Source organism: Grammomys surdaster, unplaced genomic scaffold (assembly GCF_004785775.1).
Source record: "Grammomys surdaster isolate TR1022 unplaced genomic scaffold, NIH_TR_1.0 363, whole genome shotgun sequence".
Taxonomy (NCBI): domain Eukaryota; kingdom Metazoa; phylum Chordata; class Mammalia; order Rodentia; family Muridae; genus Grammomys; species Grammomys surdaster.
Genome location: NW_021604782.1, coordinates 12,973,199 through 12,986,084, shown reverse-complemented (window position 1 = coordinate 12,986,084; position 12,886 = coordinate 12,973,199). Strand labels below are relative to the sequence as shown.

Sequence of the window (12,886 nt, the reverse complement as noted above, 5' to 3'; positions counted from 1 at the left end):
CTCATTCTCTCTCTCTCTGTTTGTTCTGGCTGAAATTTTCAGAGCTATGAAACTAATTAGAGTGCATTTCATTTTTAAGTTCTGTGTCTATGGGCTCGATGTTGGGATCTTGGTTCTGTTATGTCTTGCTGTATCAATAGAAATTTCAATTTTAAAATCCTGTTACAACAGCAACAATAGAATTATAACAAGTGCAGCAGCAGCAAGCAGCAACAGCTCATATCGATTGAGGGAGTAGCCTGTGCCAGGTACTTCATTTAATCCTCACATACTGTCACATATCAAGGACACGCTGAGGACCATGGGCTGAGTTACACTGAAAAGTTCACTCTGAACAACAAAACAGACTAGACCTCAATGATGACATTTCAGTTGAGTATTTTCTCTTTGTTTCAGATTTCTGTGTGGCTTGGGCCTCGGATTAAACTGATTCTCTCCAATAGGACACAATAACTCCTCCTAAGAAATGATTCCGTTTCAGTAATTCCTAGGAGGCCACGGTTGTAAGAAAGGCCACTGCTGTAAGAAAGGCCACTCTTTATGATGTAAAAGTCTCACTCTTTTTCCTCCTCCTTTCATGTTTCTAATTTGAGCCCCTGTCATCCCCATGGAGTCTTTAAATGCTTCAAGTAGGAGCCAATTGCCAAAGCAAAGCTTGTCTGACTAGGGAGTCCTGCACCATTGCTGAATACTCAACAAACACCATGCAGCTCTGGCTCTCCCAGGAGTCGTCAGTCTGAAGCCTTTGTTTTGTTTTCTGGATGAGGGCAAATGGTGCCATCACCTCCTGCCGGAAAAGCTCTGGCTGCTCTCCCAACAAGGAGTTGTCATTTCAACTAAGGCTTTTTTTTTGTTTCTTTTTTTATTTTTTTTTTTTTTTTTTTGGTGGCAACAAAATAATACCCAGCAGGAATTTGGGAGGAGAAAAAAGAGAGTTCGTTTGGCAGGTTCTCAAATGAATGGGTTGTAGTGTCATTGGAACTGAACCGGGCTTGAAACCAGACATGATCCTATTTTGGAAGCATTGTTCAGAGGGATGGGAAATGTGAACAGAGGATAAGTCTCTTCAAAACACTCTTTATCTTTTCCTGTTAAAGACAGACAGCCTGTTTTAACTCATCTCTCCTATCCTCTCAATGCAGAGGCCTATGCGCAAACCCAGAGGAGGTCAGAAGATGTAGAAAGTTAATCAGCTGCGTTCTCTGCTGACTTTCCTCAGAGAAGGTGACTTTTACTTTGTAAAGAGATCGTATCTCCATTGGAATTCTTGGTAACTTCTCTTGCTTCTGACTCCAAATCCTGGCTCTTGTTTTCATTAGTGCTTTGAAAGTCTACCCAGTGGCCAGGGCATACTGGCATACTATGTATGCAACAAACATTTCTTGAAAATATCTTTGAAGCCAGGCCTAGTGGTAAAGACCCTTAATCCCAAGTATTTAAAGGTCTAAAATGGCAAGATTTGGATATTCAGGCTTTTCTGGGTTACAAAGTAAGTTCAAGGTGAATTTGTGTAATTTGTGAGACCCAAACTCAAAACACAAATTAAAAGGAGTGCTTAGAGAAAAAGAAAAGCCTAGTGATCATGGTGATGGTGGTGGTGGTGGTAGTGATGGTGGTGGTGGTGGATTAATCCTTAGACCCAGAGGTAGAGGGTGGGAGAGAGTGTGCTTAAACTCTTATCATGGTTCATGAATGGAGTAAGGTGGATCTAGACATCAGCAAAAACAAATCCTGTGTTTTCCTTCATGGACTTTACATTTTTGAGACAGAGGATACAGAAATCAGGGAGAAATGAGGATCTGTAAAAAAGAAACCGTAATATACACTAGTGGTATAGGAAGTTTAGGGAGATTTTTCTGAGGTATAAATATTTGAACTAAGATGATGGACATGAAATAGAAGTCAACCAGGAGAAATCAAGGACCCAGGAGGAGATGGAAGGGAAGCATTTTGTAAGGAGACTAAACATGTGCCTGGACTAAGAGAAAGACAGGGTGTATGCAAAAAAATTAAAGGTCATTGTAGCTGATGAGAGGAAAATGAGGTGGAGCCCTGTAAGATTAGTCTAGAGTGGCATCGACTTGTCTAGACCTCACATTACATACATGGCCAAATAGGTTTGATTTCTATCTTAGGAGTAAGGAAGTATCACAGAGGAACTTAAAGCAGAAAACAGCTACATGGTTTGCCTTTTGGAAAGATGACTTTATCCACAGGGTGGAGTTGGATCAGAAACTTAGCTTTCACAATTGTAATGTCTACAGAGGAATAATTAATGAAATGGCTAATGTTCTTCCCTGCTGCAACTCTCATCAAGATCATAACTTAGGCATGACACAACCTTTGAGGAAAAACATCATTGTTAAAAAATATAGATGGGACCTAAAGGTGATCTCTTTTCCTATTCTGTTTTCTATTTCCCTGCCTGTTCAAAAAAAAAAAAAATTAATGTTGGCTCAAATGACTTCCAAAGCACCCTCCTTTTGCAAAGCTATCCCTTTGGGTCATCTGTTAATTCTATACTGCCGTCATCTTGCTGTTTTTAGCCAGAGTTGTTACCTTTTAAAACCACTTACAGAGGATGATGAATGGAAAAAGCTAAAGATTTATTGATCAAAGGAGAGCACCAAAGACTATTGATTACTTGATTAGTAAATGGATAGTATGTTTAACAAGATATATAGATATGTTTGTTTGATCAGAGGAATAAAAAAAAAAACTTTGACACTAAGTAGCATTTGTTTTAATTACATGCATATGACAATATATCATTGAGGAAATGCTTTCTATATTATAATATTTGAGACACTTAGCCAAGTAAGGTGACACAAGAGGGCTAATTCCAACACTTGAGAGTCAGAGGAGGAGGAGAATGAGTTCAAAGCCAGCCTGAGAATCAGGAGACTTGCAACCATAAAAGCGAGCACACAAACTTAATTGGAACACTGAAAGCCTTGTCCTTAATCCTGAAACTTGTGAAAACAAGACAAATAAATAGATGATAACAGTAATTCAGGTGATTAATTGGTCACTAATTCATTGTTTCATCTTCATGAGACACCTACCCATATAGTTTATAATAGGAAGATGATATTCTATAAGAGTGCATAAAAATGTTCTTTCAATAGTTTGTTGTATCTTAATTTTGGAAGAGATATATCAGTATGCTTTCCATCTTTGAAAAGTCATGGTCCAAATGTATTGGTTCTTTGCATTCTTTTAAATTTGCAATTTGAAAATGTACATTTTTATCTAATCCGTCATGCTTCCATACCCTTCTTTAACTAAAGATAAATCCCACAGATCTGGAACTCAATTTATCACCCTGTATACTGGAATTACATACAGGCATTGCTGAAGATTTTCTGTAAAGAGACAAATAAGCATATTTTTTAGCCTTTGTGAGACAGAGTCCTTAGTGTAACCACTCAGTTCTCCATTGCAGTCATATATAATACATAAATGAATAGATATATCTATTTCCCAATAAAACTTTATTTACAAAAGCAGGAAGTCAAATGATTCTGTCTATTGCACCTCCCTTCTCCCACCCCCCTCGCTTAAATTTCTGGGTCTGATTTGTAATATCCTTGTTGTTTGGATTTCTTCTCTGATCATCTATCCAAATGGTTGTTCTCTTCCATGTTCTTCCTGTGTCTTTACATAATACTCTTTCAGTCTTCCAGCTGCTAGAATGCCTTTTTCACAGTCTTGTTTTGTTTATCTTAGTAACTACTCTTCTTTAATCCCTCTGAAGCAATGGTTAGCTGGAATTCTCCTAGTCTTCCTCTCCCAGAGCCTTTGATCTGAGGCTCATATGCATTTGCTGACAGCCAGACAGAAAAAGTGGAGTCCAGATCCCGGACGGACCTGAGGGCAGAAAGAGTAATGAATGAAGGCTGAGTTTATTTGTATTTCTAATTGGCAAGCCCATTTCCAGATCAGCTGCATGTCACTGCAAGCCAGAGCAAGAAGAAGAGAAAACTCTTACTTTTCCTTTTGACCTAACTGCCTAGGGCCCTCATGGCCAGTGAGATATGTGTTTACCTTTATTTCTCTGGGTTTGTTAGAAACTGCCATCTGGACCACGTTCTGTCCCTTAGTGGAGGCTTTCTCTGTTTTGGCACTTATTTTGTGCTTTGTGCATTTTTTAAGTCACTATCCACATAGTGTATGATGTCACCCTCCAGGTCATACTTACTATTGTGTGTATATCTTGGAGCTTTTGGTGCCACAGCAAGCCTCTCCCCCTTTCTGTATAAAATCTTACATAGAAACACAGCCTTCTACAAAATAAACATGGGACTGCTATATTTGAAGCTGAGAAGTTGGTAGACATCTTCTTAATTAACTCTAGTCCTATGGAAGAAGTTGCTGAGTACTCCCTAGGACTTTATTATTTATTTTTAATGTGTATGAGTGTCAGTTTGCAAGTATGCATGTATACCACACAAGTGCCTAGTACCCATAAAGGCCATAAGAGATCTTGGAATCCACTGAAACTAGAGTCACAGATGGTTGTGAGCCACTGTGTAGGTAGTAGGATCTGAGTCTGGGTTCCCCCCACAGGAATAGTAAGCGCTCTTAATGTGTATCCATCTCTACAGCCCCTATTACTTTTATTAGGTATAGTGTGCTTGGATGTATATGGCATGTATGTAGAGGCAGTAGAACAACATTGTGGAGGTTCCTTTCAACTTCCACTTTTATGTGGATTCCTGGGGTGGAATTTATGATGTCATGTTGTATGGCAAATGCTATTACACATCTTAACTGGCCTGTTCCCTATGATTTTAAGAATTCTTCAACATCTCTGAACTGAATCATAAATGGATTTTCCTCCATTCATGGTTTTTCAAGCTCCTTTTATGAGTATAAAGCATATCCCCAGCATCACATTAGATACCAAAACTGAGCAGAAATAGGTTGAAAATATGGTTTAAAAGTCAGAGAACATGAAGGGAAAGAAAATTTAAAGTAAGATTTCTCTCCTCAATAAGATATACTTATTCAGAGTTGATCACCTGAGACAATAAAGACAAGCTTCTTTAGGTAGATTAAAGTAGAACATTAGTGACTGTAAAACATTTCAGAAGCAGGGCATGGTGAGCAAAGACAGGAGGTACTAAGTATTTGAACCATAATATGAAGCAATGTTGGGTGCCTGGAATACATCCCAGGGAGCATGTGACAAAATCGGAAGGAAAAGAAAAATTTCTAATGAAGCAGGTAAGCATCAGAAGAGGAAATAATGCCCATATCAGACAATTATATTTCCTTTTATCTCATTTGCCACTTATAACTGGTTTCATTGGTTTATTAACTCATTTTCAAACAACTAGTGATCCAAATGTCTGGACATTAAGAGAGATTTACTTTTTCCCCAAAGCTGCAGAAGTTTTAGCAAGCAAAACTGTTATTCAAACTGAAATTGGCTTGACCCGATGCTCATGCTTCTCTCATTATATTGTTTTATGGAAAATATAAAACTGGAGCACAAACTTAAAATAAGGGTATAATTTGTGTAAGCTGATGATAGACAGAAGAGAATTTCTGGTCAGGAAAAATATCTCCGAGTATTTACATCTTGCTTGTAGAATCATTCTGTGTGACCTACAAATTTAACATGTGGAAAATGAGGGCTACACAAAGCAACAGATTATCTAGTATAAATAGTAGAGTAAGACATCATCCTGTTACCTTAACCCTTAAGCCAGTGGTTTTTCCAAAGCATGGTGAACAAGTCACCTTATAGTCTTTGTTCTTTTCCAACAGGTACCAGTTTCTCAGTGAATGCTCTTTGCTGGCCTAGAGATTTAGCCACTTAGACAATATTGGATTGACCTATGCTACCACTTATTTTTATAACCCTCTAGAGACCACCGAGCTGGGCAGCAAGAAGGAGCTCAAGTCCATGCCTTTCATCACCTACCTCTCCGGTCTACTGACAGCCCAGATGCTATCAGACGACCAGCTCATCTCAGGTGTGGAGATTCGATGTGAGGAGAAGGGCCGCTGTCCATCTACCTGCCACCTTTGCCGCCGGCCAGGCAAAGAGCAGCTGAGCCCCACACCAGTGCTGCTGGAGATTAACCGTGTGGTCCCACTTTACACTCTCATTCAAGACAATGGCACAAAGGAGGTGAGCTTTCCTGGCCCTAATGCCAAGTCAAATCTAACCAACCCTCCTAGTTCCTGCCCTTATGGACCCTTTGTCCATGAGCATTGCCCTCCTCATTAATAACAGCACCATGATGCTTTCTGCCATTTACAGATTCATTGTTCTATCCTAAGCATGTATGTATATTACACTAGCTGCAATAATGAATAAATCCTGAAATCTCAATGTCCCCACATAGTAGATATCACTTTATTTGTACAGAATCCCAAATAGTTGTTTTTGATTAATAGGTGGCTTATGTTTGGGAGGTGGTTCAGGGACCTATCCTAGTACATTTTTGTTCCATTAAACTGACATTGCCAAGGTCACTGTGGAAGAAAATAGAACTGGGGAAGTGAGGGCTTGCATATTAAAGCTTTCAATGGACCAGGCTTTAAAGGCAGCAAATACCAATTACAGCTCCATGAATTAGAGTGATTCAGTCATTGTCTACACCTGTCTACAACAGAGACAGGGAAGTATATTTTAACTGAGGAACCTATATGAAGAATGCATGGGTTTAATAAAAACCTAAGGATGCTTGCCTCATTATATTCAAGTCTTCAATGTACTTAAAAATATTGATCCATATGAAATTGTTGATAGTTGACCATTGTTTTAGTCACACAGTGGCAATTACATATGATAAATCCTATGATAAACAACACAGGTGATCTAATGAGTAGCATGTCAGCATGGTGGTGGATGCAGGACCATCTCTCTGAGGCTTTATGAGTGAGGCTGTGGATATCTCATTTACAAGTACAAGTAGAACAATGGATCCCTCTGTAAGTCAAGCTTTCTTCATTTGCAGTGTGGTACAGTACAAACTAAGCTGTGTAGCTTTTGTAGCATGCTCTTAGGATATGGGAGAGTTAGTGGGTTGACAATTCATTTCTATTTAGATCAGGAGCACAAATCTTCTGTGTGTGGATTTTATGGCAGTTTTGCTTAGCATTGTTGAAATGTTCAAGGTTTTGAATGTATAGTGAAGTATTCTATCATTGACTCATGGTACAGTAGAGAATCTCAAGTTTGGGAAAGTGATCACTAGATGTCACTGTGTTCCTTGTAAGAGACGTTGTGATAAGCTGGAAGTACTAGTCATTCATTCATTAAACCAGTAAGTACATTTCAAAATATATTCTTATGTCTAATACCATGTAAAAGTAAGGGTAGGTAAATAGATGTTGTTCTCCCCTCCCTGAATGCCAGAAATCTAATGCAGCGCCTCATGTATGGTCTGTAAGGACTGTAACACTGAACAGTACCCACTTTCCTATATGGTCTTTTAGTTTGTGGAATCTATAGACTCATGGAGAAGACAGATATTCATGAAGAAGTCACATATAGTGAAGCCAGACTGTATAAAGTCTCAGGTCAAGTCTGGGCTCATGAGTTTGAAGTACCTGCCAAGGAACTCTGGGAGATCTGAGAAGCCTTTTCTGAGGAAGTGACATTTAAAGCAAGTCCCTGTCACTAGCTACATAAACTGAATATGGAGAACCAGGCTTGTTGGAGGAGACAGGGATCAAGGGCATTCCAGATTGGAGGTCCAGGTCTTGAAAACCCTGAAGAGTGAACAAATGCATTTCATTTTAGAAGCTGAATGAGGACCAGTGTGGCTTGTATCAAAACTGAAATGTTTCTATGTACAGCATAGTGAGGAGCTCAGGCTGAGTTGTAACATCTCTAAAGACAAAGAATTTGGCTTGAGAGTAGCAGTGAACTTTGAAGAGGTGAGGGTAGATCAGCAGGCATAGCTGCTGTCTCCTTGACTCCATGATTTTTTTTTACCTTAGAGATTTTCCAGGAAGCATTACCGTACCTGGTTTTCTCAAACCCTTCAGGTTTTTCTTCCTCTCTCTGAATCACTAACAGGCTTCTCTACAGTCATGGCAGGCCAAGGACTGAGGCACATCATATATTTTCTTTTCTTTCCTCGAACTCACTTTATAGACCAGACTGCTCTTGAATTCAGAGATTGGCCCGTCTCTGCCTTCCAATGCTGGGATTAAAGGCACACATCATTACACCTGGCTGCATCAGATATTTCCAAGTGACTAGCTTGTGGTCAGAATATGTGGCAGAACCCTATGTGGAAATGATCCTGTCTGATAGAATGATGGCCACCCAAGAAGGCTGGTGTAAGGACAGTATTTATTGCCATTTCATCTGTCATTGGTTTTCCCACTTCTGCCTTAATCCTATATTACCCACTCTACTCCAGGTTATGCCTTCCTTTTACCGGTTCTGAGTGCTAAGGAGGGGCTGTATAGATAAAGCACTAAAAGGCATAGACCACATGCTGGGCCTCATTAATTTTCAACTTCATCTGATTTCCTTAGGAGTAGGTACTATAAGAACATATGTCACAGATGTATAAACTGAAGTTTGCAAATATCACTCAGAATTACACAGTGACTAAGGGGTGGAGGCAGGATTCACAGCCAAGCCAGAATAGTGCAGAGCTTACACTACATTGTCTGCTTCCATGAAGGTTTAGCTTATTGCAGGAGACTCAGAACAACATTATTTTATCTCATACAATCTGTCTTCTTCTTCTTTTATTTTTTCTGGAGGGAAAATAAAAGCCTCACAGAGAAAAGAACTTTCCAGGGCCTTGCTGTGTTCAGAATTCACGACTTCCAACTCTAGGTCGCTGTCTTTTAGTATTTTATCTATGAGATTTAAAAAAATATGAATATTTCTTGTGCTTTCTTTAATAATTCCTCTTCTAGACAATATCTGATGATTTTGTTGATGCCCAAACTGAATGTAGTCTTCACGTCAGCTTCACACTTTATATGGGAGAGCTCATCGATTGACCAAATCACAAGTGGAACATGTTTAATTGATTTTTATGGGAGCATCCTGGCCTTTGGTTCTGAATAACAGGAAGAGTAATATCTGGATATTTTGAGGAACTATTGAACACTACCTCTTCAGGTGGCTGGAGTGTCCTGGGATCAAGTCCAGAGAACATGTAGGAAGGGATGATGCCTTTTGCCTTATTTGTAAAAGAATCTTTAATTACACTTTGTGCTGTGATTTTTGAATAAGCAATTTTTTTTAAATGAGTATCCTTGTGATGGAGAATTTTATTAATGCACAGTTCTCCTCCTCCACCTGTTAAATGGTCCTTACACAGCCCCAAGCCACAGATCTTGGCTCTGCACAACTGCTACTTAAATGTACTAGACTTTGTGTGGTTACTAATTTAGCCTGTGGGTAAAGCAGAGACTCCAAGTGGGGAAGACACAGGAGTGTCACAGTGAAAACCCAGACAGTTGGATTTGAATCTCACATCTGGCATTTACTGCCTGTGTGATCTTTCTTTTACTCATTCATAGAGTTACAATTATAATATCCATCCATATCCATTTCAGGGCTGGGCGTTTTGTTTGGGTGAAGTAGACAACTGAAACACTAGGGGTCTAAATTAGACACTCTCCACCGTTGTAATATGCCATTGATTGGACTTCTGTTGTCTGGATATGGTCTTTGTGTATCTAAATGTGGAGAAAAACAAGCTAATCCAAGGTCCCCCTTTGTACTGTGATAAAGTCAGATCTAAGTTATTCTTTTTAAAGTCTGTATACTTAGTGTTATATTTGATTATTTCATGTACTTCAAATGTATGTATACATGTAATCCACATACATACATATTTTCTATATATCAGAATCAACAGTCAAAATACCATGCTTTTTTTTCTATAAGGGTACATTAGTGATTTTTCCTTATAATCAATTAATATGGTTTCCTCTAACAAGTTATAGGAGAGTAGATGGTGTGATCCATTGCTATGTACCCAATGTTGTGAAAATTTATATCTTGAAACAACAAACAACAGAATAGATGAATAATCAAAAATTTTAAAAAGCAAAATATTTTAATAGATATTTAACCCAAGATGACTGTTGAATAATAGCAAATGCTGAACACCATCCATCTTTAAAGAAACAAAAATCAGAACTAAGGTGAAATGCTACCTTACTCTCAGTAGAGTGACAAATAACACAAAAGCAGAGACTTTAGAGTAGTAGAGAAATTTGGAACCAACATACTAACTATGAAACCAGATAAGAAGGAAATCTTTTGAGCATGAAAGAAAATCCAATCACTTAATAAAAACTTACTTCCCACACAGAGGCAATGCCAACGTTACTTCTCAGATTTAGTAATAAGAAGAGAAATACATGATAATCTTGCACCGTATCCCAACAGAAACTCATTTACTAGCTGAGGTATACTAAAATCTCCTATCCAACTACTGAACAAATGGCCAACCAGTGACCAGGCCAAATTGGGATCCATCTCATGGATGGACACCAAACTCTGACACTGCTACTGATGCTATGTTGTGTTTGTGGACAGGAGCCTAGCATGGCTGTCCTCTGAGAGGCTCTACCTACCTGCAGCTGACTGAGACCTATGCAGATACTCATAGCCAAGCATTGGACTGAGGTCGGGGACCCTTATGGAAGAGTTAGGGGAAGGATTGAAGGAACTGAAAGCGATGGCAACTCCATAGGTAGACCAACAATGTCAACTAACCCCTGGGAGATATCAGAGACTGAGACACCAAATAAAGAGCATACACAGGCTGGTTCAAGGTCCCCAGCCCATATGTAGCAGAGTACTGCCTTGTCTGGTCTCAGTGGGAGAGGATATGACTAACCTTGCAGAGACTTGATACCCTAGAAAGGGATGGAGGTAACTGGGAGGAAGAGCTCTCAGGTGAAAGAGAATGGGGATGGGGGAAGAACTCTGTGTGGGGGGACCTGGAGAGGGAGGCAACACTTGAAATGTAAATAAAAAGATTAATAAAAGAAAACCTTAGTTTTCTCATCAATAAAGTGGGTGTGGATAAGTTTTCCTCAGAAGTCTCATGCTGAATAATAAGGAGACAGACCACTTGATAGGATTTTGAGGGTTATAAAATATTTAAGGGCTGGTGATCCACTTCCAGTCCTGTGAGGATTTTAGTCTTCATGTTGTCTGAGGAAAAGTCACATATAATCTTAGTCTTGTTGTGATTGTTTGGCCTTCGTGCATATCTTTATTCTTTGCCAAAAACACTTATTTGCTTCATTTACATTTCTTGGCTCAAACTGAAGAAAATGCTGATTAACATTTGAAAAGAAATTAATAAAGTCTCTCCTACCTCAGCTATTAACACCACCATCCCTGTACCACAACTACTACCACCTCTACAACAATGACTGCTGCCATTACTACCACCTCTCCACCACCACTATCATCCCTACCATTACCACATGAGTGACCATTGTCACTATATCACTAACCACCACCATTACCATCACCACAACAATGACCACATATAACTGCACAAAGCTCCTCACCATTACACTGACTACAACAATAGCTTGAACACAAGTACCACCATAACAAAGACAATTGTGTTACTACCATCATCAATATTTTCCTCACTATCAGTACACCCTAACTACTTCTACCACCATCCTTATCACCACTGCCTGTACCATAGTTACCAGCATCTCAACTATCACATTACTATTACCATATCCATGGTCATTATCATTATAACTGTCACAGTCACTGTACCACCATCACTTGTCACTACTATGTCCTTGTAGAATGGACTGTGTGCCAGATACTGTACCAGGAAATATGACACAGAGGGCATTAGGATGTAGACGGTAACTTCAAAGATCTCACAGTCCAGTAGATGAATCACAAGACACATAAGCAGCTCTAATTACTTGCATATGCTACATTAATGCATGACTTGTTTTTAAATAACAAAATAGCCATTCCAAATGAATTAGAAAACAGCGAGAAACTTTGAGAGGCTGGATCTAGAAAATGTTCTCAAGAACTGAAGGTACAGAGAGGCAAGTAGTACATATATTAACAACCTGAGGTAAGTCTATTGATGAAGTTAATAATCTCACATATATGGTACATTGTGTGTGTGTGTGTGTGTGTGTGTGTGTGTGTGTGACATCTTTACATTGATTCAATAGCTTAAATGGCTCCAGATATCTTACACAGACTGGACATTTTTCTACCTAACATTCCGACACTGCAAGTTACTTTCAGTTCATCCATCTGCATAGCACTTCTAGATACTAGGCTTTTTAATCTTATTTAACCATCTAGCAACTTATCAGGGAAATACTAGTATTACTCCTATTTAGGAGATAAGACTATTTAAGACACAAGAAGCCTATACTAAAGTCTATATTATGCTAAACTTGGACTGGACCAGTACTGGAAGATAATGTCCTTCCTCTGTGCCAATCCAACCTGTTGCCTGATTTTGCAAACAAAATTATATTAGTATATTTGTATCTGTGGTTGATTTCCTGCTACAGTGACAGAGTTAAGTAGAATCCACAGAAAGCTCTATAGTGAATAATTCCTAAAACACCTCCCTCTACTCCTTAACAATAAATATTTACAAAACCATTACAATAGAAGAGAAAGTTAGAAGATGTGTGAATGAATCCATAGGTAGAGGCACTTGTCATTCGTCCTGATGACCTGAGATTAATGCCTGGGACCCACAGGATGAAACGAAAGAGCTGACTTTATCAAGTTGTCTTCTGACCTCCATACATTCACACATGTGATGTTGTAAATGTGTACCTAGTCTCACACACACACACACACACACACACACAGAGAGAGAGAGAGAGAGAGAGAGAGAGAGAGAGAGAGAGAGAGAGAGAGAGA

The 12,886-nt window shown here is 39.1% G+C and overlaps 1 protein-coding gene across 2 annotated transcripts in view; it reads left to right on the top strand.

Annotated features, from left to right (window-relative positions):
* Positions 1 to 12,886, top strand: part of Astn2 (astrotactin 2) — a 931,927-nt gene that overhangs the window by 721,044 nt on the left and 197,997 nt on the right. For both annotated transcript variants that reach the window (XM_028779954.1, XM_028779955.1), the window contains one exon: positions 5,877 to 6,142. In XM_028779954.1, coding sequence (XP_028635787.1) covers positions 5,877 to 6,142 — 266 coding nt within the window. The remainder of the gene's footprint in view (positions 1 to 5,876; positions 6,143 to 12,886) is intronic.